Source organism: Poecilia reticulata, linkage group LG17, assembly GCF_000633615.1.
Source record: "Poecilia reticulata strain Guanapo linkage group LG17, Guppy_female_1.0+MT, whole genome shotgun sequence".
In the NCBI taxonomy this organism is placed as follows: domain Eukaryota; kingdom Metazoa; phylum Chordata; class Actinopteri; order Cyprinodontiformes; family Poeciliidae; genus Poecilia; species Poecilia reticulata.
Genome location: NC_024347.1, coordinates 26,390,596 through 26,416,536, shown reverse-complemented (window position 1 = coordinate 26,416,536; position 25,941 = coordinate 26,390,596). Strand labels below are relative to the sequence as shown.

Genomic DNA, 25,941 nt, shown 5'->3' with positions numbered 1-25,941 from the left:
GCAGACAAAAGAAAAAACCCAGAAGCAATCTGCTTTTATTGATTTAAAGTTGGGGCTCCTGTGGGTTGTCTCCTGTTTCCAAAACTCCAGACTTTATGGAGATGTAAATCTTCCAAAGCCGATTTCCTTGATTCTCTGCGCATTCAGCTCAAACTTCCTGCTCAAATGTTTTTATATATTAAAGAGGACATGAGAGATTTTATATCACATAAAGATGAAACCAGTTGAAGCACTTTAAGTTTTGAAGTTTAAATGTCCTGCTCTCTGACCAGGGGAAATGCAGACTTCCTTTGTGTGGGAGATGAAATATCCCCTTAGAGAAAAACGTCCTGTGGCCTTTGAAAAGAAAGACAGATCCCTTCCTAAAGGCTTGAGGATACCTCCTCTCCGCCCCCATTCTCTGAACGTAACAACACTAGCCATTCTGGCATCGCGGGAAGCTGGTCTTTGCACAGGGGTCAGTTGAGAAAGTCACCCTACAACACTGGAGGAGAGGTAGCTGATTGTTTTCTCTGTGGGGGCAAGGCAAAAGCATGATCTAAATCATGCTCAGAGAATGACTTGTGAAGCTAAACTTACGGAAAGGAAAAGAGAGTAAGTGAGGGTATTTTAAAAAATAGTCTGCTGTGGTATGTGGTTCGGTTGAGATTTGTAGATGTGGGAAACAGACAGTGGCGGTGGGGTCAAACAGTGGAGAATGGGATGTACGGCATCACACTTGACGCATGCACGTGGATGACCTTTCCTTTAAGGCCAGCAGTGATGCAAGCGAAGCATCATTACATCACGTGTCTTCTAAACATTTAAAACCTCTGAGATGACACTTGCAGGATCTGCCTCGGCTCGAGTTCAGTGAAGTTTAGTCTGTGGAAAGCTCAGCAAAGTGACCAAATAAAGACCAAAAAGGCTTGTGTTTACTTTCCGCTTGCGATGAGTGCCCTTTACAGTCAGTGAGACACTCCAGATACCTGGAGCTGCAGCCCTCGTGGTGTTTACTCTCAGCCTCAGAGTGAGGAAACCATGGATTTAGGTTCAGCACAAACACAGGAAAAAACAGAATGTATACTCACTCAAACTCCATATTCCCTACTGCGGGTTTTAAACACCTGGTGAGATACTCTTTTCAATAGTCATAGAGCTGGTTAGTAGTCAGTAATTAGAGTGGCTGTCAAGTGGATTCATACCCCTTAGATTTTTACCCATGAACAGAAATTGGAATTAGGTCTGGACTTTGACTGGACCATTAAGTTACACATACGAGCACTGAGTTAAACATTCCATTGTAGATCTGGTTGTTTGTTTCTGCAATGCCCTTAAAATGTTTTAATCCTGAACTGAACGAGATCTTAAAAGCTTGAGATAATGTTTAAATCTGGATCCAAACTTCTCCGCAAGTTTAATTGTCTCGTGTTTTTTCTTGGTCTTCATGAGGCTGTTTATTCACACATTGAAGTTTTTAGTTGCAACAAGACAAGTTCGTCTTTGCACAGGGGTCAGTTGAGAAAGTTACCCTGCAACACTTGGCAGAGGTACCATAGTTGATTGTTTTCTCTGTGAGGGGACGGCAATGGATGACCTAAATGAAGCTCAGAGAATGATTTGTAACGTAAAACTCATGGAAAGGAAGTGAGAGAATAAAACAAACCCAACACAGGAAACTGTGTGTATGAATAACAGAGCTATTTAGAACACACACACAAGAAAAACTGAACATTGGACAACTTCACTGACAGCATCCAGGGTCGCCACAGATATGATAGAAACCTAAAGTGCTGAATATTCATTTTTTTGGGCTCCTATTTCCTTAGAAAGTCAACGAAGCAAAAATAGTGACCTTTAATTGTCTAAGTAGTTTCTATGACATCCATATGAATTGAATTTATAAGGGATTTACACAACAGACCAGACTTTCTTCCCAAGGAAAAAAGTGCACTGGACTTACTTTTCAAAGTTTAACTTGCTCTCACAATAATCCACAAGTGACACGTTGTTAAAACACAACCTGATCCCACTTTTTACGTCTGGAGTAAGGAATACACTGACCAACAGCAAAATGCTTTCAAAACCAAGCCTCACAACAAGGTTTTTATGTGGAATCAGTTGTAAGAAGTGTCACAGATCATAGATCAACCACTGGGGTTGACCATAATGTGGACTTTACATGTTCAACAACACCATTCAGAGAAAGAGTTAAGAAAAGAATGACTAAAACCCAGAGAGACTTTGGAAAATGATATATTCAGCAGGATTTAGTTTAGATTTTAAAACATGGGTCCAGAGTGTTCTTCTACATGAAATGCCTGTGCCAAATTTGTATTATTCTTGAATTGTGCTTGGGGGGCCACACAAAATCTTTCAGTGTGACGTGAAATGATCCCTGGCCTAAATAATCGAGTTTTAATCAAACAACTCTCCATCATTCTTTGCTGGAAAGTCCATTATTGTTGTATAAAAATCACCATACAATCTGCCTGCTGGTTCTCTTAACTTACATTGAAAGTACAATAAAGCAGCCACCATCTCTGCAGCATGTTCCAACATTCAACCACTTCCTCTTCAACGTCCAGGCATTCTTCTATTTGAAGTCCATCCTAGCCAAGATGCCACGCCCCTTCACCAAACACTTGTATTTTTTTTTCTTTTACTCCTTCCTCTATTAAAACTTTACTCTTCTTTACTCCCACAGGAAGACTGAAGGGAAGGCTAGAAATGTAGTGGGCGTACGTGCTGTGTTTAACTCAACGCTAAGTCTATACACCCCCTCCTTAAAACTCTCATTCCAGCAACCACCAGTGAGCCATGCCTGGAAAAGAAGAGCAGAGAGGAAAGAAACAGAAAAAAAAATCCCACCAACCACAAAAGTGTAGCGACCCACACATTTCACACATTACTCTAGAAGGAGAATGCAGCTGTAATTTGGGAATTCCCTTGTTGGTTCAAGCATTCCCAGTGTGAACCAATGGGGTGAAGTTGGAGCACTCGAACAAGGAGGAAAGATAACTCTCGCTTCAACTATGAGATAGACACTCTCTGAGGCAGCCTTTCTACTCAAGAGCTTCTTATTTTTAGCCCGATAAGTGACTGGTCCCTTTCTGTGTAGATCTAACCAATGTTTCAGATTGTCGCCTGCCAACCAAACTGTTAATTTATACCCAGAGTGTTCCCATAAAAGGAATATAGCACAAAAAGCCTTGGGGTTTGGGCTATTAAACCTCACTGCTGGTCAGACGTTACTCACCACTTAAAGAAAAAACTTTGCACATTATTGGGCCGGCAAATCCACTGCTGAGTAAATTCTTCCTCCTTGATCCTGGCAGAGGCCAAGAGTCAGAAACTGATAGACTTCAAGGGGAAGGATTATGTGGAGAGGGGAACATTATATAATTTCTAGTGTCTCAGAACTGTTTTGTGTTAGATGTGCTGTTGTTCTCATCTAAAACATGACCAATTTATTAAGAACAGGAAAAGCTTGGAAACAGAATGATGACAAATACAACGGAAATGTCTGAAATGCTACAGAGTACCGCTGCCAAGCATGTCTTCCCCTGTGGAGTTCTAGTAAAATTCACAAGCACCTCTAAAACAAAACAAAAAAAAAAAAGCACACACACACATGCACACATTCGGCTGCAGTGTGAATAGAACGGAATGACATAAGGTTGTACTGGCTTTGCAGCTAGCACCTCACCCCAAACCCGACGGCTCAAATTGCATCCATTGTTAATGTGCGAGTTGATATGCTGTTGACCAAAAGGAGAAAACAAAAGGGCACATCAGGCATGTTTAGCACATCCTCACAATGATGTCTAATGCTTGTTTAAGATAATTATGACTGAGGAGGGTTGTTGTTTCAAGGCCACCCTCTTAACTAGAAACACACTGAGGCATTTAGCTCAGGCAAAGGCTGGGCTGCTTTCCGTCAGTCATCAAAGGCAAGAGACTTGGCAGACAAAACCCCTTTTCTCATTATCAGCTACACTGCTGAACACAAGGACCCTGGCTTGGATGAAGTGTCTATGAAATACACAGTGAATCCTTGACAGTCAAAGTACAAGCAAGGATTCATAACCTCTGCAACACTAAAATTCGGTTAAAGGTTAAACTGAACCAATCTCTCTTTGTTGAGGAAAAACTTTCAGCTTTTTGCCATTTTTAATGTGAACAGATTGGATCTCTCATCAGATATGTTACAAAACTGTCAAAATTAAAATGTTTAGATTATCAGTGTGACTGGCACATCAAATACTATTTCCATATTCAGTTTCTCAGGCAAAACACATCAAAAGTATTTAAAAATAAGAAAAAAACATGTCTCAAATGCAAAGCCTGCTTCCAAAGAAGATGTTTTTTATATAACTGGAGCCCCTATGGGAGACTACCCTTACTTCTGTATCAACAGGAAGGAGATGTCAGGGTAAACTGATCCCAACATTTTCAGGTAATCTCTACCTATAAAGTATGATGGTGTGATAAACCAGCCGTATATTATATCATTAGCTCACTCCACCAAAAAAAAAAAAGGTGGACTGCTCCCTTCAGGTCATGGATCAGTGAAAATGCTCACACATTGATTAGCACCTCAGTAAGCTACTTGGCATCAAGAGCCTTGGCAAATGGCACTGTAATGTGTTTGTTGAAGTTGGATTTAAATCCTCAACCTGATGAATCCTGGCATTGTCTGCAGGAATGCGTCTGTCTGTTGTTGCAATGAAGGAGCAAGCCAAAAGGCAAAGCTCTTGATTTACAGGCTTATCTATAAACAAGATCTTGCATTCAAGCAGCCTCATTGCTCAGCCTTGGAGATACGGTGAGAAGCTCAGCCATCCATAGGGAGATCGAAGTAGAGCTGCTTTCCCACTAGTTGTCAATCAGGCATGTGATTAGAATGCCTTCTGGGTGTTTCCCTTTGGATATTTCACTGGAAATAGATCCCTGAGCTGACCCAGATCCCACTGGGGGCACTACACTATCTTGTGGCCTCGTAATGCCTTTTGATGCATTTTGGAGATAAACAATAGGAAAAAAAGAACCTTATCTCCATTAATTGTAGTTCTAAATTACATTTGAATCAGATACCGAGTCAAAACAAAAGAGCTATGAGCGACTTCCTATTTATATGTACATAATTTATTACTGCCAGAGAGCCTCCTTCCTTTATAGCAGATCATTGGTTGTGAAAGCAGGTTTAAAATGTTCTCAAGGTGCGTACAAATTTACACAAGTCTGGTAAGAAATATCCCATGAAAGACAACTGTGTGGGGAGATATGTGATTTCCCTTATAATTAATCTTTATAGTACAATAAGGACATAAAACCTTCATTGATATGCTGGTCACTTCAGTCCTTTAATTTATTTGTTCTCCACTGAGTACACAATTGACCAGAGCTATAAACCAGTTCAGTATCACCTCTCCACTAAAAATGTATTTTTCTGAGTACAATGTAGGAGGAATGAAAGTCACCGAGGTCCAAAGGATGTAGAGACCTTCAGTCATTCTACATAACTAATAATCTTCTTAAACATCACACTAGAGGAGGCCACCTTCGTCATTCTAAAATTGCTTCCTTTTTTTTTAATCACAGGATTAGGTTGACCGTTAAGAACAACTGGGGCCTTTACTTCAGAGTAAATTACTTTCTGGTGACCTCTCACCCTGAAAAGGGGCATTAGGCAGAACAAAAAAAACCCTACAACTTTTCCACATTTAATTTGTCTCCCACCCATATCTGAACCTCAAAAAGCCCAGCCTCAACGGTTAAATAAATCCAATTCACTCAGCTGTTGAAGTCTCCATTGACCTGAAAATCCGATACGGTTTTCAGAGTTTTTAATCTTTTGCAAATCTTCTTGGCACCTGATCATTGTAATAATGTTCAGATATAAATAAATCCAGTGGATACATATTAAAAAAATAAAACACCAGGTTGCCAGTTAATCAGCTCAGGGGGAGGTTGTTGATGTAGTGGATATATTGCGGGTCCAAAGGGCTAATCCTTACTTCCTGGCTCAACTCCAACAATACACTCTAGAGCATTTCAACCCTTCCAGTTTTCCCACTAGTCACACAGCCATTAAGCTTCAAGTGATTTGTTATGAAATTAAAGTACAGTTGCAGACAATGGCCATCTAATGATGCTTTAAGTGGCACAGAGCTGTAATATGATGAAGTACTTGGTTACACACTTAAAATGTGTGGTCTCAACTAACAACTCAGGCTGTTGCAATAACAGGTTTATTGGTTATGACCCTGCAAATGAGAAAATGAGAGTACAGTTCTCTTTAGTGTTATTATTTTGATCATGATTAACGTTTTATTTGTTTATTTTATGTGTGTCTGGCTTCACTTATGAAAAAAACAAAACAAAACACTGTAATAAAGATGTTCTGCTCAAAGTCCCACTAGGAAATTAATTCAGAGCTCAGTGGAGTAGTTGAAATGCACAGAGCAATTTCAAAAATGTTCAGCCATGGGGATCTGGAGCTTTTTATATTCAAACTAGGGGAGTTAAACTAAATACAGTAACAAAATTAGAGTTGGCAGGTTAAAACTTCATCATAGTAAAGTGGCTACAAAACTGTGACCATTGCAAATTCAGTTTACACATTAGGATTTACTAGTCACACTGGATAACATTTTTTGATGGCAATTTGTCACTTCTACAAGGGGAACCCAAATGACATTAATAGATCCAGGGATATGTTCCTAGAACTTTAAACTTGAATTTTGAAAATGGCAGAAACTGTGGTATAAATGTTGAGAACACAATTTAATAATCCTACAACTAAAAAAAGTTATATTACATGCGACAAAGTTTAAGATCTTAACTTTAATAGCTGGCCATGAACAAAATAAAAGAGGGGGATACCAAAATATCCACACTAACTGAGTGTGATTTTAAATATCTGAGAAAGATTCCCAGGAACAGGTGAAAATTAAATGGTTGCTTTAATCCAGCAACCATATAAACCCAAGCATTTATGCTCATTAGTCAAACTAATTACTTTGTTACAAGCAGCTAGAAATAATAGTTGTCATTGCCTTTTGCAGTGTTATTTTGATTTCCTCAACCATTCTTGGTCTTGTTTCTTTGGTGATATATCAACTTAAATACACTGTTAATGCCATCTAAATGTCTTTTTGCCTTCTAACCATTGTAACTTTCAGCTAGATTTTCTTTCTCCTCTCTGTTGACACAGACATGTCTACAAGCCAAGCTAAGGTCAAGGAAGACAGATAAGCCAGTGTCAAAGGAGACAACAAAGACCTAAATAAAAAGCCTTTTGTCCAAAGATTTGGGCTTCTGCAGTCATGTGTGAAACTTTTTTTATTTTCCTTTTCTTTCTCTTTGACATATTGTCTGTCTTGGTAGCATGTCATTATCCAATCTGGAAGTGAGTTTGAAAGCCTGTATTTATGCTGATTAGTTTTCAGTCGTAAGAGACACTTCTATTGGAGAAGGCCAACACAATAGGCAGTGTAAGCTGAGAACTTGTTTTGGACTCTGACTTGGACCGTTTAAAGATGGAACAGGGTGTCTGATCTAAAATCCAGTGAAGTACTACAGGTTTCCGATTAACATCTGGGTTTTTGTGCAGTATTTGAAAGTTGTCATATTTGCAAAAGCTCCTTACAAAATGCAGTCTTATTTTGTCTGGTTTTTTGTTATCCATCTCCTGAAGCAAGACGTTTCTCTTTTTTTGTATTTGGCTCATTAACTCTCTGAACAACCTCAGTTTCCGTGATTACTGAAAAAGAGAGGATCTTGATTGACATTTCACCACACCTTTGTAGTGAAGCATGTAATGCCTTAATAACAGTTGAGGAGAAAACATTATTTTAATGGACCTCTGGGTGTTAAATGCAGTGGGTAGACAAGTCTGATCAGGATTCATTTAAAAAGATACAGAGTTTTTTTTTGTTTTGTTTTTTTAATCAAACATATCTCTGCACTCGGGTTTACAAAATCCTGCACTTAGTGAAGAAATTTCAAGTTGAGTCAAGCCATTTTACCTCAGTGGCAATAACAGTTAAATCTCCATGTCTGTCTTTGATCTTAGGAGTAAGAGAAGAAGTGTGGAAACGTCTTTACAACAGACTATAATTTTGTCGCCCTCATGAGTCAAAACCTCCTAAAACTGCAAAACGGGGCTTCTTTATCTGAAGTACTAAAGTCCTCCAAACGAATGAGAAGAGTATACAAATCCTGTTTTTTTTCTGTTTGTTTTTTATGTAAACTGGAAAAATTACGTTTAAAATATCCATGGAAAAAAATGTAACTGTTAATAAGAAGTAATCCGAAAACATGCTAATCCGCATTAGGAAAGCCAGTTTCAATAATCAGGCACCACCCTTCAAACAATGGTTTCTTCTGAAACACTATAGGATGGAGGTTTGTTTGTGAAGCCATTGTTCTCCTCCCTGTAGGGGATTTCTTCTGCGGGCGAGCGCACATTGTAGCTCTGCTCCTCAGAGCAACCTGTGGGTCACGCGAGGAGATGACAGACCGACAGGAGGTCCGCGGGACAATGGGGAGAGTCTCTCACCTGCAGTTTGGATGCTTCCATTGAAGCAGTGGTACCTAAAAGCAGCAGGATATAGGCTCTCTTTGATGGACATTTAAACAATCAAAAATATGAAAAAACTGAAACCTTCTGTCTGATGTTTTGTTTTCGCACCCCGGCCCCCAATTTTCCGGGTTTTCTTCACTTTAATTAGCTCACCACCACTGTCCATCCATATGGTGCATGTTTTAATGCAAATAAAACATATTTGTTTGTGGGAAAGAAATGCGATTCTATAATTACCACAAATAATAAAAAATGTTTGTAGTTATTGCAGATTAACATTAAACATTAGAAACCATAAGAACGAACATGAATCGACTACAAAGCTTTGTTCTAAATTTAAATATTTCAACACTTATAGCAGTGCAGAGCTCTAAAAAAATCAAAATTTGCCTTTGTCATCTGTTTAGAACTACAACCCATTTAATTTATGAATTAATCTCAAAGTAGTAGTTAATTGCATAGTTAGTAATATTTAAAAAAATAATTTGAAATCAGATTACCAAAAACAGCCTAGTTATTGGTAAGAAAGTATACTGAAATTTTAAAAGTTACAGCTTCCTTCACAGGTAAGTGAAGTTCAGAGTGGCCAAGTGCATAAAGTATAGAATAATGCAGTCCCTCCCTTTTTCCACCTGCAGCTACACACTGTTTGTCAGCTGGCTCAAACAGGGATACTATCCTTTTCCATTTCTCATACAAGCCTGAGAAAATTGTGTGTCTGCATTTACATTTAGTAGTAAAAGACATATTTGTAGCTTAATGGATCTTTTTCAATGGCTATTTCAATGCTGCAAATCTTAGTATTTTTAACAAACAGTAAAGTGAAAATTGCATTTTTTTAACTTCTAAATTATATCCTAATGTAACACAAATAAGAAATATTTGCATAACTATGACAAGCATGCAGAAATATTTTAGCTTTCACTTTTAAACGTTCAAAATGTTACTTTGGGAACAGACAGAGAGCAATGATGTGGATACAAAAAGATAGCCAACAGTCATGACAATAACAGTAATGCTATTTTAAAGCTAYGATTAGCTAAATGTTTTGAAGATATACTGACCATTTAACATGACACTGCAATATTGTTGCTATTGTTATTTTATAGATAAAGACTTTAGACACGCTTTTTGATTTCATTCATCTCTTCCTGATGGGCTAAATATTTCTTCTTTAATCTTTCAATCTGTAGCAAATAAGCAATCATATATTTACCTCATTTAGTAATGCATTGCTTAAAATCAAAAGCAGTAGATTTTGCATCAGAGCTTTTCATCAGGAGTTATTCCTACAGTAAAAAGGGAACTTATGTTTTAAGAAATATTATTATTTAACTTTACTCGCGGGCATGCAATAAAAATATGCCCGCGAGTAAAAGAATCTCTTTCTCAAAAGCAAAAACATCACCCCACACAGAGGGTTATTAGTTTAATTAGACGTAGGATGCTTTTCCTGTTAACACAACACTAAAGCTGATGAGAAGATAGTACAGGACCTTTTTTCCAGCCTAGACGGCTGGGTCTCTTTCCACTTGACACAACCAGACGATCATGGAAAGGCCATAAATGTTGCGGATGACTTTGTTACCATGAACAAACAAAGGGAGCAAATCTGTTCAATGAGTAACTACATATTCACTCACTTATTCCATGCTGGAGGTATACAAGCTACTGAAGTGCAACCAGACACACAATTAACACGTGAATAAGTGCAGTGCCACTTGACTTACACTGGATTCACTGTTTTTCAAAATCCCCCAACAGTGAAAAGGAAGCGAAATAACGACACTGTTGATGCAGATGACCTGCATACCTGCTTTCAGGTGCGTCTGCATCAGGTTGCAGATCTGTGCTGCTCTGCAAAGTATCACTGATGCCAGATGACCTGCTCTCTACAAAGCCACTATTGTCTTGAAAACCTGCACCTTGCCAGCAGTTCTATAAAATTACTACCACTCAGACTTGATGCAGGTTCTCAAAGCTACGCTGAGGATGACCAGAAATTACACTCCATCCCCCACAGTTTTAACAAAAAAATCCTTTCTTCCCCAACAATGGCTGCAGCAGATGTAAGTCTGGTTTGTTCGTCAGAGGGACAGGAAACTGAAGTTGCAGTAGCATCAGCACCAGCAGGACCTCTTGTGGGTCTAAGATTACACTGGATCCCAAGCTGCACTTCACTATCGCTCTTAGGAGATTGGCTTTAATGAATGGAAAAAGGCATGGGTTATAGGGAAGCTGGGAAAAAACAGATGGACCGATGAAAGAATCTGGTTTTTTAAGACTCTAACTGACCACACCAGGAAAAACACTTAGCTGAAATGTTGAATTGTGCTTCGAGCTGGAAACTTTTGCCATTAATCAGCTCAATAGTTAACAAAAGAGAATACATAAAGCTTAATGAAACTTGTACTATCTTTAAATTTTATTGAACTAACTAACTTAGACAAAACATACTGGCATCAGCAGGCTACTCTTACCCAAATCATGCTTCAAGCATTAGGGATTACTGATTTATCTTAGACAAGCTCATGTGACTAGTCTGATCTTTCACAGGTAAACTTTTTGGCAGAGGCAGGATAGTCACCACTTTAGCAGCTTTCTACTGGTAAAACACTTCTCATAGGAACAAAATGCTGCAATCACTTCCAGTTACACTCCAGTCAGAAATAGACTAATCAGATAACCCCAATGGACCTGTCCACTTTTTATAAATTCAATATACTAGAGCCTAAGGTAAGGATTGTTTCTATAAAAAGTAGCTTTTACACTCAATTGAAGACACGAACAGGGGAATGCTGTCCCTGACCACACACATGACAGGAGGGACTTCCTTGGGGAGAACGTCTGGCCGGGCTCAGATGTAACGTCAAACTAATTCAGGTACAAGCTTGATGTGTCGCTTACAAAATAAAATAAAGATGAGATGAACTGAAGAGTGTGTTAAATTTGAGGAAAACTCCAATGTTTTCCTGAAATTTAGCCTGTATGGAAAAGGGGCAAGAAGAAGTCCATTGTTGAAAGAAAGAAATAAAAAGACCATGTTCACAGTTTCCTGTCCACACCATGCAAGAGACACAGCAAGCATGTGGCAGAAGGTTCTCTGAATGGATGTGACCAAAACTAAACTTTATGATTTAGTTTTGGTCACATCCATACTGCTATGTGCAGTGGGAAGATAGCACTGGTGAAGAAGATGGATGGAGATATATACAGGGCAATCCAGGAAGAAAAACAGTTAGAGAATGCAAAATACTTAAGATAGGGATGCACATTCAGCAGAACAGCAGAATGGGCCTAAAGGCCCGTTCCAACCTCACAAGATTGACCTAGTTAAAGTTCAGACCTAAATCAAACTGTCTGTGCTAAAATGTAGAAATCTAGATTTACAGATGGTTGGAGGACATAAAGTAAATATTTTCATGTATAGATGTTAAAAAGTGGTAGAGATTGACAGCAAAAAAAATTAGTAAATAGGGACATAAATGCACATATCTTTCCTTTTTTTATTTGTAAAAGGATTCTGATAGCAGATACAATTTTCCTTCCACTTCACAATATGCAGTGCTTTATGTCGATCTACTACATAAAGCCAAAACGAAATGGACAGAAGTTTGTAGTCATGACATGACAGAATAGAAAAGGATATTTCGTTCACATGAAAATTATCACTACAACAGCGCAGTTGGAACAAATAGCTCTAAAGTACCAGCACTACAAAAGAAAGTAAAGTGGAGTGTTAAATGTTTTGACAATTTGCCGTTTTGACAATTATTTCTTAGATGCTTGTTTTTTTACTAACTAAGAAATCTGCTGCAAACTCTTCAAATGTTATTGATTGATTGAAAAACGCTCAGGAGGCCTACTGCAATTAACAGACAGAGATAAATAAAATAAATAAATAAACAACAAAGTCATATTGACTGAAGGTGGGTGGAATGAGTTARAGCAGATTTTAAAGGTATAATCTTCACCACGGTTCTTTCTGTTGCGGCAGACACCAAAAAGGGGGCCATGCCAGCCATTTTGTTGTTTCTTCAAACATCCAAAATAAAATATATTTATTTTCTTGTCATGAGCTGAAAAAATGCCCTGTTTATTAAACATACAAGATACGTGCAAACACGTACAAGAAGATCTGATTTGACAAGAACAAGTAGAAGCATAGGATTATGTTTTGAACTTGAGTTCTTCTGTTTTAGATGCTTGGGAACTTCTGTTAAAGTATGTTGGATTTTCCTAGAAGCAGACTCAAACTGGCTGTGACTGCAAGCCACAAGCTGTAAAATCCATCTCAGATTTAGAAATACTCTCAAAATCAAGCTCTACCCCATTTACAAAGCAGAACTCTCTCAAAATATAACTATATTATAGAAATGTTATTAGAATTCAGTTCTCATCTATGGTAAAATATAAATTATAGATAAACAGTTTGTCGTCAGGTGCAAACCCAAAAACACGCTGAGCTACATTTCAGCTCCTACCATTTTTAATGCACACCGATATTTCTTCGGTTCTCTGTTATGTGACCGTAGCAAGATTTACAACATGCAACGTGGAGGAGGTTTAAAATCCAACTGGACACTGAGGATATTTGCCAAATGGAAACATCTGTCCTGCCCCAGAACAGCAACAAACCAAATAGTACAACATGTCTGTCGGTACAGCTGCTCATTATTCACCTCATCTGGTCTTAATAAAATTCCTAATTTATTATTTATGGTGGGAGACATGTTGCTGCTTGAGATATAAGCTGTCTTCCCACAAGTAAGACAGAGAGGACTGTCTTTTTGGCTCACAAATATGCTTACAATGGTTATGGTTAACAAGTATATAAATAAATAAATATATAAAACATGCATTGATTGGAGCAAAGACGCTCATGTGGGCTGCTGGAACTGAAACATGTGCTCATCCACTCATTGGGACAAACAGCACAGAGACGATGTGAGCRTTGGGCCATTATGATTCATGAGAATAGGAAATTACAGTCATTAGGGAGTAAAGTGATACTACTGGTCACTTTCTCCCCTTACATGTGGCCTTCATGAAGTCTGATTTACTTAAACCAACTAAAATTATATAAAACATATAGACAAAACATTAAAAAATTGTTAAGTAATAGACAAAACCCTGCTGCTTCAGGGCCATCAGAGAAAAGAACTTCAAGTAAACATGTAAATCAAATTGACCTTTACCAATAAACTAAAGGTAGCTATTTGCATACATTGTATCTAATCAATTTTTCTTAAGAGAAATTATGTAAGTTTAACAATTATAATCATTTTTTCTCATCTGGTTTGACCTAAATGTTAAGAAACAAAACTTTAGAAGTCGTCTGTGATTAAGGCATAAAAGGAGAAGTAAAACATTTTTTTTTTAAAACTATTCTAAGCAAGTTGTCATGTAAACCATAACAAATAACTAAAGCTAGCACATGTAGTTCTCTTCAACTGAAGGGGTCAGAGTAAAGAAAGTAAACGAGATGAAAAGTTTGACTTTTGCATTTGCAAAGTAGATGAGCTGAACTTTCCCTTAAAACCTCTATTTCCGCAGGTAAGTTAGTTGAGGTTTATACTGTAGCAGAAAAGAATATCACTCTTCAAGAGATATGGCTTTTTTGTTTGTTTCATTATTTTCTATGCAACTAATTGTTCAGAATCACAACATTTTATCTAGAAAATATGATTTTCCTTAAAACAATGTCATACAGTTTAAAGGAAGAGTGGAAAAGTCCAAAATATTGCTCAACCAACATCATTTCCCATCATCGTCTTCATCACCACCACCACCATCGTCATCATCATCAGTATAGTTCAAAATTTCACACTTGGATCCTGACAGATGTTCACTTCCTCAATGATTCAATTAACCAATTAATAATAACCTCTGCCAATCCCACTTTCAATTGTCATGGCAGTTACTAGGTTGTACTTTCACTGAAGGCTCAAATCTAGCTTTACAACAGGTCACAGGGTGAACAGCGGGACTGTGAGAAACTTTTCTCCCAATGCAGGATCAAGTTTCCGCGCAGCTCCGTCTCCGTCTCTCTCAAATTTAAGAAAAAGCAGCACAGGCGGCAAACAGGGAAGCGAAAGCCCCGCTGGCGTTCTGCCTTTTGAGACCCATTGTCCAGGCATACCTTTCTTTTCCGCCAGAACACGGGAGCCAAAGCAGAGCAGAGAGGTGAGGCTGATCCACCGCAGAAAACGGGCTGCCATGGTGTTTTCGAAGCTCCTGTATGTTCGAGCGCGATGTCATTCCATGTCAACAGGACGCGATATCCCGGCTGGATATAAACAAACACCTTAATTTAATCTAATTCCCGTGTCGATGTGTGGAAGAGTTTTCCTTCTCCGAGAAAGTCCAACTTTGACAGCTCCTCCTCCTCCTCCTCCTTCTCTTCAGATATCTCCAGCAGTAGTCTGCCTTCAGCCTACGAGGGCAAACCTCCGACTGCTGCGACGTCAGCAGCAGGAGGAAGGACGGATGCGCCCCTCAGGTATACACGCACACAGAGGAGAAATCCAGGACACAAATCTGTTCACTGCACTGACGCTGCACGCTTTGCACACCGCAAAGACGCAGATGATCGGATGTAGATGTATATTTAAGGTGAAAACTTCAAGGTTTTTCAATTTCAATAGATCTCTTGCAATGAAACCACAGCAGTTGCACTGAGTACGTTTTTATGGCCGGTTTCCTCTGGTGGATGAACGCGAAGGCATAGCAAGGAGAAGCAAACCCGTTTAACAGACTTTCAACAAATGTTTTAATTTTCAGTTTAGCTTAGGTTGTTAAAAGCAGATGCAAAAGCAAAAAAATTTTTTTTTACTAGAGAACTTAAAAAGACATGTTTTATCTTTGAAAACAAAGAAGTGAATTTGTGTCTGTATGTTTAGGGGTTAAAAGAGCCTTAGCTATTGCTTTAACATCTTTGTAAAGCATACTTTATGTGCAAGCATACATGTTGGTCTGAAACATAAAAATGTAACTTATATGTCAATTAAAAATGTTATTATTTTGGTTGAGCATAGCTACATTTTGTGCTCAATCACTAAAAGAAGATAAGTCAGACTGCAGGCTTTGCCCCATTCCACGTGGGTGTTTGTCCTCTCTTATACTGTATAAAAATAACAATACTGATCCAAAGTAAAAGCCATACACACTAGTACTGAAATAATTTAAAACAGAAACAACAGTGAAGCATTAAAATGACCACCAAACATTCATTCATCAAGAATGCTTAAAAGTGCTGAATACAAATAAAAATGGATGAAATTATTTCTCTAACATATAAAAACATTTAGGGAAAAGATTCAGACAAAGAAGTAAAGTGAGTTTTTTGATGAACTGTCAATAATTCTGATTCAGTGCTGCATAAAGGGGAAGAGGAGCAGCTGAATGCTCTGTCACCTGTTTCTTTAAAGTACTTTTGGGAAGCTTTGGGTGAACCTGGGCTGGTAAAAATCTGGCCTGATCTGCTAAATATATAAGCATTCTTTCTCCAAATTTATAAGCATTCTTTCTCCAAATAGATGTTCCTGATTGCTGTGACCTCTTTCAGGGGGATAATACATCCTGCTTCAAAGCAAAACAGGACTCAGGTAGGGTTTGAGCAGCACTGCAGTAAAACCAAATTCCCTCAATCTCAGTCCAGTTGAGCATCTGCGAGTTGTGCTGGACAACTATAGGGATCTTCCTGGCAGACACCACAACTTTTTGAGTCTAACGGAATCTGCACCTCGATAGGCCAAGACTTTTACGACTGAAAAAGGGGGAAACAGCATCATATTAGGCATTATGAGTAATCTGTGTAAATCTTTAAAAAGAATATTCTTTCTGTAAGAACATAAGATGTAACTTACTTAATGGTAAATGTTTTTTTTTTAACATGCCCCTTTATCAAGATTCAGTAATGTTCAAAACTGTTTTCCGTCCAATCTATTGTTCACGCTGCGCTGTTATATCACTGAAATCCAAATAAAATATAATATATATAATAAATAGTTTGTGGTTGTAATTTTATAACATCCGAAAAAGTTCACTGAAGTTCTTCGGTGTCTTGGTAATTTTACTTAACCTTTACTTGACAGATGCAATTTATAGGTGTTTTCACCATAAATATCATACTTTTTTTTTTAAATCTGGTATTATTGTGGCTGCATAGTTGCTACAAATAAATAAACAATGACATCCCTGCGGCTGTTTTTTTTTTTTTTTTTTTGGTGAACGTGTATGAAAAGTGTCCATGGTGATGATTCACTCAGGATGTCATACTTCACATTGAAGGTTTTATGAAATTTGGGCCTGATAAAGGAGACAATATTTAGGTTCTAATATCATTTTACTGGTATATATATATATATATTAAATATGTGTGTAAGATGAATGAAAGTCATAAATAGCAGCAGGGAACAGGGGTGGAACACAAAATGTCTAAATTGCTGACAAATCTTCAATCTTACCGGATCTGAATCTAATTGGACATCAAAGCTCCTAAAATGTGTTTGTTTGTCGTAACCATATTGGGCTCCATGGGGACAGCAGGGATGGAAATCATTTTTCACTGTGGTGTTTATTTCATTATTGAAGCCTAATGCTTCTGCAAACTGTCCTTGGTTGTGCTGCTGGAGGAAGAGGTTATAGTGTTGAGTGAAATTATGGCCATTCTGCTCCAGAAGAAATTGCTTAATGTGAGGCTAACGTTTCACATGTGGCAGCACCGTAAGATTTGTGTCTACACAGTGGATGTGATGCAACCATCAGTTTGAGGGCTTTAACTGCTAAACAGACAAATGCTGATGTGATTAGTGAAACTGAGAAGTGAAGTATTTACTGAGGGAACCAACTAGAGTTACTTTCCACAGAAATCTACATCAGGTTGTGGTACCTTTCTGTAGAAAGCTTTTTCAGATACCTTGGGAAATAAAAAAATGTTTGTTACGTACTCTGTCTTGTGTATTCATGACAAAAAACACCTTTTCAGCTGTTAATGTTATTCATTTAAAAGTTATAGCGTATAAGTATTTTGGGAACAGAGGTACTCAAGTAAGACTAGCACTACTCCAACATATTCACAAGAACAAGTAAACATAGTTAACATCTGGTTTAATATTTAAAATGATGATGCAGTTTAATAGGAAGTGATAGTCATGAAGCAGAAGCAAAACTATACATCAAAATGTTTTTGTTTTTTTTGTTAGAATATCTTCAAAAATAGCTCAAGACCAGTCAAGACGGAAAGATACTGCTTTCTCAGCAAATTTCTTATCAATTTTGACTTGGATCACTCAAAAGCGTTGGCTCCAAAGTTGCTCTTCAGATTTTTTTTGTTCCTTAATTTATTATCCAACAGGAAAATGTGGCAAAATGAAAAAGATCAGCTCATAGTCAGAAATGACTATATTCAACAGATCTTTTTTAGGGTCAGCGTAAAGTGAAATGTGCATTTTGAGTTTTAAAATACCTTATGAGTTTGTTATTTGGCTTTTGATGGCCACATTTACAGATTTAACTGCAGATAATTGATGGAACACGAGCCTTTAATTCAGAAATCTTCCCATTTTGTCTGAAACTTGTATTTGTATTGAACCAGCAATCAGAGAAAATGCTTCTGTTACATGACAGTTTGCTGCTCCAATGTAATGGGTTTTAAATTTGTTCCATGTGTTGCTTTTCTTCTCTRAAAAACACACCAGCAATAAATCTCAGGCTCTAAAAGGAGTGAAGGGATTATTTAAATCCACAAGGAGGCGTCCTGAACTGTTTCTCACTGAAGGCTGAACATGAAAGAGAATTAAACCCAACCAAAGTTATTGTTTTAGTATAATGTAGAAAATATGTGACATTAGTTACACACAGACAATTTAAATTTTAACACTATTTGTGGTTTTTGGTGGTATAAAAATATAATAATCTCTTTGCTTGCTTATATTCTGTATTATTCAATGGACTAAGAGACTGCTATGATTTTTTTCCCCTCCATGTATGGGAAGCACTGTGCTGCCATGACGCTGTGACATAATACAGGATAACAGCCGGCAGCTGACAGAAAGTTCCTAGGGGTTGTAGCCACGCTGAACTGTTGTCTTGCATGTTAATACACAATTCGACCACTGTGTTGTTTTATGCAATCACTGCTATTTTAAGTTGAATTTTTTGTTTCAAAACGCATTAGAGAAAATTGAAAAGTGGTGGAAAATTCTGTTTTTATTTTGCTATTTCACAACTAGATGGTTCATAGAAATGGAAATTGCAACATGCGTGGCCTTGTGCAATTTCGTCACGCGACTTCATTTCTTCTGGACGACAATAGAGAGATCTGCTGGAGCTGCAGGTTGGAGGTCACAGAGGTAATATTCACACTGTAATCCATCATCTCTTATTTGCAGGTTTTCAGCTGAACTCCATGTAGAGGGGATCGACTGGGAGCTGTCCTTCAGTGTTTAAGTTTGTTTTTAATCCATTTTCTTTCCTAGACTAAGCAACTGGCAGAGCTTTTGTTGCAAATAACTTTTTTTTCTCATGTATAAAGCCACCAAAGGAGCTTCTACTACAACTAACTCTCTTTTCTCCTATAGAAACACTCCTGGAGCAGCTTTTTTTCTTTTTCTGTCTCTCTTTACTCTGTCCTTTCAAATCCCCGGGGGGTAGTGATAGATGGTCTTTCATACAGAGCCAACTTCTGGTTCTGCTGTAGGGTTCTTCCTGTTAAAGGGAAGTTTATCCTCTCCACTGTCACTAAATGCATCCTAAATATGAGGTAGAAGTAAGCTAAGACTTCTTCCCTTCGGTCCTGCACTGAACAGCTTCTTTCTTCTCAGTTGGATTTTTATTTTCCATAATAAATGTTGATGAAAATAATTCATCTGAGTTCCTGTTTCTCTTTTTTTATTTGTGTCTGAGCAGTGGGAGAGTTTCATCATGTGTCCCACAGCAGCTTGATGGAGTCGGACTCCGGTACCGTCAGTAATGAGCCGAACGGGTCGCCAGTGTGTCGCTACGACTCGCTCATCTGAGGTGCCATTGCTGGGGGAGATTTGAGATCAAACAGCCTAAAAACAGCCTCACCTGTTCACTTTGAGTCACTACGTCACACTGAGCCAACAGACACCGGGCAGATCTGAGAGAAGAAAATGAAGCTTTAACTTTACCATCTTGATGAGAAGCTGCTTTCAGACCCAGATGAACTCCATCGATCCCTTCCTGGTTCCCTTCATCCATCCATCCATCCATCCATCCATCCATCCATCCATCCATCCATCCATCCATCCATCCATCCATCCATCCATCCATCCATCCATCCANCCATCCATCCATCCATCCATCCATCCATCCATCCATCCATCCATCCATCCATCCATCCATCCATCCAACCAACCAACCAACCAACCAACCAACCAACCAACCAACCAACCAACCAACCTGGCTCCCTTCTATTCCTGGGAATTGTTTCCACTGTCTTGTACCATTTTATTCTTAAAATCACCTCGGTATTTAAAATATATTTTTTTAAAGTAGGATATTCTAATAAAAAAGATTAGTGCATACAACTGCGATAGCTTTTCAGTTTAAACTGGTAGAATATTCTAATGAAGGAAGTGATGTTTTTGTGGTTTTATCGTGTATATAAATTGTTCCAATGATATGCTAAGCATGACTCCTAAGCTCCGGTCTCGTAACCAACTATAGTTTTCGGTTTGTAAGCATGACGGTAGAAGTTTTAGACTGGTAGCATCGACATATAGACATAGCTATCTATCCGTGCTACGGTAGGAAAGTCTGATGACGTAGCACAGATAGTCAGAACACCGTGCACACAGATTTGCTCACCTGCGCTATAGATCTCTGCAGCTCCTTCACTGTTTCTCTGACGAAAACTCTGTTCCTGATCTGTCTGCTGTGTTCCTTAATCTTCATGTTGCAGTTTGTTTATTAATTCAAATGTTTGAGGACTTTATGGAGCATCTCTATTTACACTGAGATCATATTACGCACAGGTGGACTGTAGTTATAAATTGGGTGGCTTCTGGGGACAGTTTATTGTAGAAGATTTCATTTAGAATGGAATACAAAAGCTTGCCACACTTCTCCAATTTTTATTTGTAAAAAGACTTAAAAACAATGAAATGCTCCTCTAACTTACAGCTATGCACGATCTGTATTATCTGTATTATTTCATACTTTATAAGCACCGTGTGGATGATCGCGGAACATTATAAATTAGCTGCATGAGGTTAATAGCTCATATTATATATGACGTTCCCCTAAGAATAACCATTAGAGCCGAGCTGTAAATGGTGCCCGTCCCTGTTAACACTTCTGGGGATAATATTTAGACAAGGACTCCTATTAAATGCTTGAATGTGACAGAATAGCTGTGCAGCTGAAGGATATGGGATGATGGCTGGTTATCCTGAAAGTATGCTATCAGAGGGTCATGATGAAACCAAGGGGACCCGATAACATCCCAGAATATATGAAAACACCACCATCTATGACGCAGTCATTTGTATTTTCTTTCGCTCTTTCACATACAGTAGGTGGTCGGGATGAGAATACGCTGGGGAAGCGAGAAAAAAACCATCTGGGATCATATAAAATAGTTGTCACTGTCACTGCTCAATTCTGATTGCTGCTTCCACTCATAAACATCTCTCGAGTTGTGTTTTAAACAACCAAAATGTTAAACACCAAACAATTAAAATTAAAAAAAAATAAAAACATGAGGCGACTGAGGCCTGCAGCGGTTTAGATTTTGTCTTTGGTTTGTTTGTGGCCTTCTTCGGAGTACTCCTCGAATAAGGCTAGTGGCTCTGGGGAGGTTCAACACTGTTCCATGTTTTGTGAGTGATAGCTCTCACTGTGGTTTGCAGGAGCCTAAAAATACTTTAGAAATGGCTGTGACACCTTTCCAGGGTAACAGATGGCATCCTGTTCCTTAATTTCTTAACTCAGTTTTTCATTTGAGATATTTTTGCCTACTTCACATTGTCAAAGAGATTCTGTATATGTTACTTCTTCATTCTTCAGATCTGAGAATAATAAAATATCTACTTTTTTGACTGTAAATGTCAAAATATACCTGAAGAAAACATAATGATTGGATTTTTTCTCAACAAGCCAAAAATAATTACAAAAAAGCTAAATTAGATTAAATTCGCTACACCATCCCACACACGTCTTTTGTTTTTGATCTCTTATGATGGCGGAACTGGGAACACAGCGAAATTATACTGTCATGGTAATCAGAGAATATTTCTATTAGATTTAAGCAAATCCACCACATGTCTAATAAAAATATTCTGGTTCTTGTTTTCAACACTATGTTTGAAAAGCCTCAAGCATTCGTCGGAAAATGTCTGGCACCCATTAATTAGTTTTAATTACGGACGTCAGTGATGTTATCTTGCGCTTCACCATCTGGCTGCCCAGAGGCAAACCTAAAGCTGCTAAACCTAAACAAAATCTTAACTGTAAACCTTTAATTAGTGACCCTGATTACACCATCCCACACATGTCCATTGTTTTTGATCTCTTGTGAGGAACAATATAACTTGTGCTCAGGTTGGATCATTCTGCTTTTTTCTTTCTTTTTTAGCTTTACCATCCAGGACTTCTGCTCTTTGGCTTCGAGCCATCTTCACTTGCCAAAGCATGCAGTTTCCATGGCGTCCCGATGGGTTACACAGTAAACACCTAAAAAGTAAATGAATGAACTCGCTTTAATCCGATAGGCAACCCTTTCTCAACTTCTCAACATGTCACATCCTGTTTCACAACCGAACACCTTGTTCTCAGCTTTGAGGCAGGTGAATGGGATCCTAACAGATCAGCATGCTCAGGATTTACAGATTGAGAGTGGCATGATGGGAATGTAATCACAAAATGCACAATGCTCCCTATGTTTGTAGGCATTCATGGGGAAGATTTGTAAAACAACTTAAAATTAATTGCTTTATTGCAGTCATACTGAAGATTATCCAAGCTTTAATTAGAGTAGATTGGTTTATATTACAAAATGATTATAATATATTGTTACAATGATAATATATTATGTAAAGGCCACACTTACATATTGGCAACCCTGTAGTTGATACTTTGCCAATAGGACACAATTAGCAATATGTTTGGATTATTATTCTGCTAAAAGATCCAAAGATTATACTTTTAGTTTTTCAGTCAGAAGATTTTTGTAATTAAAAGGTCCTGGTATTTCAAAGACTCAATTATGCCAAGCTCTTTAACAAAGGTCTCGAGGCCCTCGGAGAATAAAAGAAGCTAAAAGCACACCGATCTTATACCAGTTGGTGGTTCTTGAGTGAATGGGTCCCTTTGCAAACTCTTGATATAGAAAATTGATTGCCTCCTAATTTAACAATGAATCTATAGCTGTAAATTCAATAAAAGTCTGCATGATGAGTTATAGCACACTGGCATGTTTTTTGGACCATGCTCATGCTGTCCACAACACAGCAGACCACCTAATCCTCATTAAAGCCACAGAATGTAACTTTTACAAAAATATGTTTTTCCAACTTTTATTAAAAGTGTCATCATGTCATTGGCAAGAGACAGGTCATTTGTGAAAAAAAAATGTAGCTCCTCAACTTCCTCCCAGTGCTACTATTGCTGCCTGCAAAAATACACCGCGCCCAGAAACATCCAATTGGAGCCAGGAGGAGCCAATCATCCTCCTGTATGCGCTGCTTAATGTGCTAATGGTGGAGAAACAACTTACCATTTCAGGAAAACATCATCAATTATCACTGTGACCAGGCTAATTAGCCTTAGGATTGGTGGCAGGCTATGTTGAGGTGAACCAGATGTAGCTTAACAAAGAGCAGGCGGGAGTGGACGAGCATGAGCATGATTGACAGCACTGAGACCCTCCTCCTGACTTTCATTGGTTGTTTCTTTGGTAAAAATAGAATTGTTTTATTACTGATTAATAACGAAAATGTTACTACAACATTGATTGTGGTACAGCAAAAGAGGTACGGATTTATTTTGAAGCTTTTCATGAATTTTAACCAGAGATGTTAGTAAGTGTAGAGGATTTTGAATTGGAAGACTGTTGGAGAAGACTGCTTTCTTTTTCAGTAAGCAGCTGCCCTCTCCCTCTTCCACTTCCATTCAAGTTTTTGTTGGATAATGTGGGTGCCACTTCTGGAAGATCTGAGTCATTCGCATGGTTGAATGAAGGCGATCAGAAGCTTGATTAAACTGGCTGAAGAAGCTCACGTTTCCCGCATGACTCTGAAAGACAAGGAATATAACAGTTTGCCAGATAAAAACAAACAAAGAAAAATAAATTTTAAAAAACCCCAAATTGAGTTACTTTCTGTTTTTGAAAACCTTGCTACATCAGCAGGAATGACTGAAGAATATGGTCAAGATATGCGGATAGGTTTTTCAGATTGATGATTCATGATGGTCCATGAGTTTTGCCGCACACAAGCACCACTAACTTCTGTACTTGTTTCACTACATTTTAACAATGATTAAAAAAGCAAACTTCCTCGGTCGTCACATCAAGTTAAAGTCCTACTTTCTCAGCTTATTTGTTCATGGGTTGGACTGAGGCTGTGATTTATTCTGTAATCTAGTACCAAAAAGGTTAAAAAGTGAAACTATTTTTTAAAATTAAATAGTTATTTAGTCATGACAAAATTGAAAATGCAAATAAAACAAGAAATGACTATGTTTTTGTAAATTATTGTCAAAATCTCAACGATTCATTTAAAATACAATATAACTGAATGTTAAATTCAGTAAAGTTTAATGTGAATTTTCTCTCTTTTTTTTTGCATATTTTTTTAAATAAAATCTTAAATTATTCTGTTCCGTTCAGTTGTACTGTTCATTGCACAACTGCTGTTGTGCAATGTGAAATACTGTCACTGTGACACTTTGAAGGAGATCTGACTGGTTAACTTCCACAGTAAGTCACCTTCAGAGCTCCATACACTGAGAGTCTGACAGGTCACAAAAAACTGCAGCATTTGACCATGAATTCATTATTAAATATATTTATTAATTGTTAATTTGTTGGCTAAATTAAGACAAGTTTGTTGAGTTAAATATTTGATGTAGATTTTATGTATTTCTTCCTTGTTGTTTTATTATTATTATTATTATTATTATTATTATTATTATTATTATTATTATTATTATTATTATTATTATTATTATTATTATTATTTTATTGCCCAAGAATCAATATACTGACAAAAAAATGCTTTTTCTTTTCATTTACATATGAATTATGTTCCTATATTTTATGTGATGCTATGTATGTAGTATTTTTTATTGAAATGTGACACCACAGAAATAGAAATAGCCGTTTTTTAAATTCCACGATGAAACGCCGCCACCTTGTGGTTGTTTTTGCTTCTATCAAAAATGATCTGTTTCAAAGAGGTAGAAACACGACAGTCCTTGTTTTACGTCCGCATTTCTCCAAATGTCTGTATTAATACATAAGTCTGTTAGCCTTCAACAGTTCATATTCTTTTAATTTCACATCATAACACAAAGAATGTGACTGTTGTAGCCCATGTCCTGGGTTCTTGAAAATTTCTTTCAAATTATTTGTTATAATTGTTTGCTTAAATACTTTTTAAGACTGCCTGTTGCTTGTGGACCTTTTTTAACCACCTTCTTATTACTTCCACTTAAATTTCCATTTATATGCAGCACTCTGATCTCCCAAATTCTTTACCAATGGCGTTTGCACCTTACCCTTCTTGGGAAGGGTGCCGTTGATGGTTGGCTGGACAAGTCAACTGACTTCTATTACTGTGTAGGCTATAAAATAGGATTCTTGTTTTAGAAATATGTTCTTTGTTCATATTATGTTGTATTCCAATTTTATGATGAACTAAAAAATATATTTTCATTTATTTTTAGCTGCGTTTCTCTTTGATGTCACTATTTCAGGAGGGGATCAGTACATCCAATGCCATGTTCTGGAAAGGGTTAACGTTTTACTTCAGCTACAGTCCACAACATGTGAATTTCCTCCAATATCTTGAATTGGCTTTGTTTCGCAATCCTCTTAAAACCGCAGGTATCCTTGTCGATCATGTGCTTATTTCAGCCACTTTTTTTCCTTCCACTTAATTTTTCCATTAACATACGACATTGCGAACTTTCAGCTTCTTTTTAAATGACATTTTGCCCTTTGTCATCATTCCACATAGATGATGAATAAAAAAAAGTCTTCCAAGCACAGACAAGTCAGAAACGATCCAATTTGCTCAGAGTCTTGACTCTATTTACACAAATTCCAAACAGTGACGGTGTTGGATAAAAGGACTTGTCGATGATATTGTGATTTCCGATTGAGCTGCAGCTGTACAGAGCGT

General features: G+C 37.7%; 1 protein-coding gene across 1 annotated transcript in view; it reads right to left on the bottom strand.

Annotated features, from left to right (window-relative positions):
* The window catches only part of egfra (epidermal growth factor receptor a (erythroblastic leukemia viral (v-erb-b) oncogene homolog, avian)), a 43,564-nt gene extending 28,506 nt beyond the window's left edge, over positions 1 to 15,058 (bottom strand). Inside the window, exon 1 of the mRNA XM_008434555.2 lies at positions 14,712 to 15,058. Within this exon, the coding sequence (XP_008432777.1) occupies positions 14,712 to 14,790 (79 nt within the window). The 5' untranslated portion in view covers positions 14,791 to 15,058. The remainder of the gene's footprint in view (positions 1 to 14,711) is intronic.
* Between the last annotated feature and the right edge of the window lie 10,883 nt (positions 15,059 to 25,941).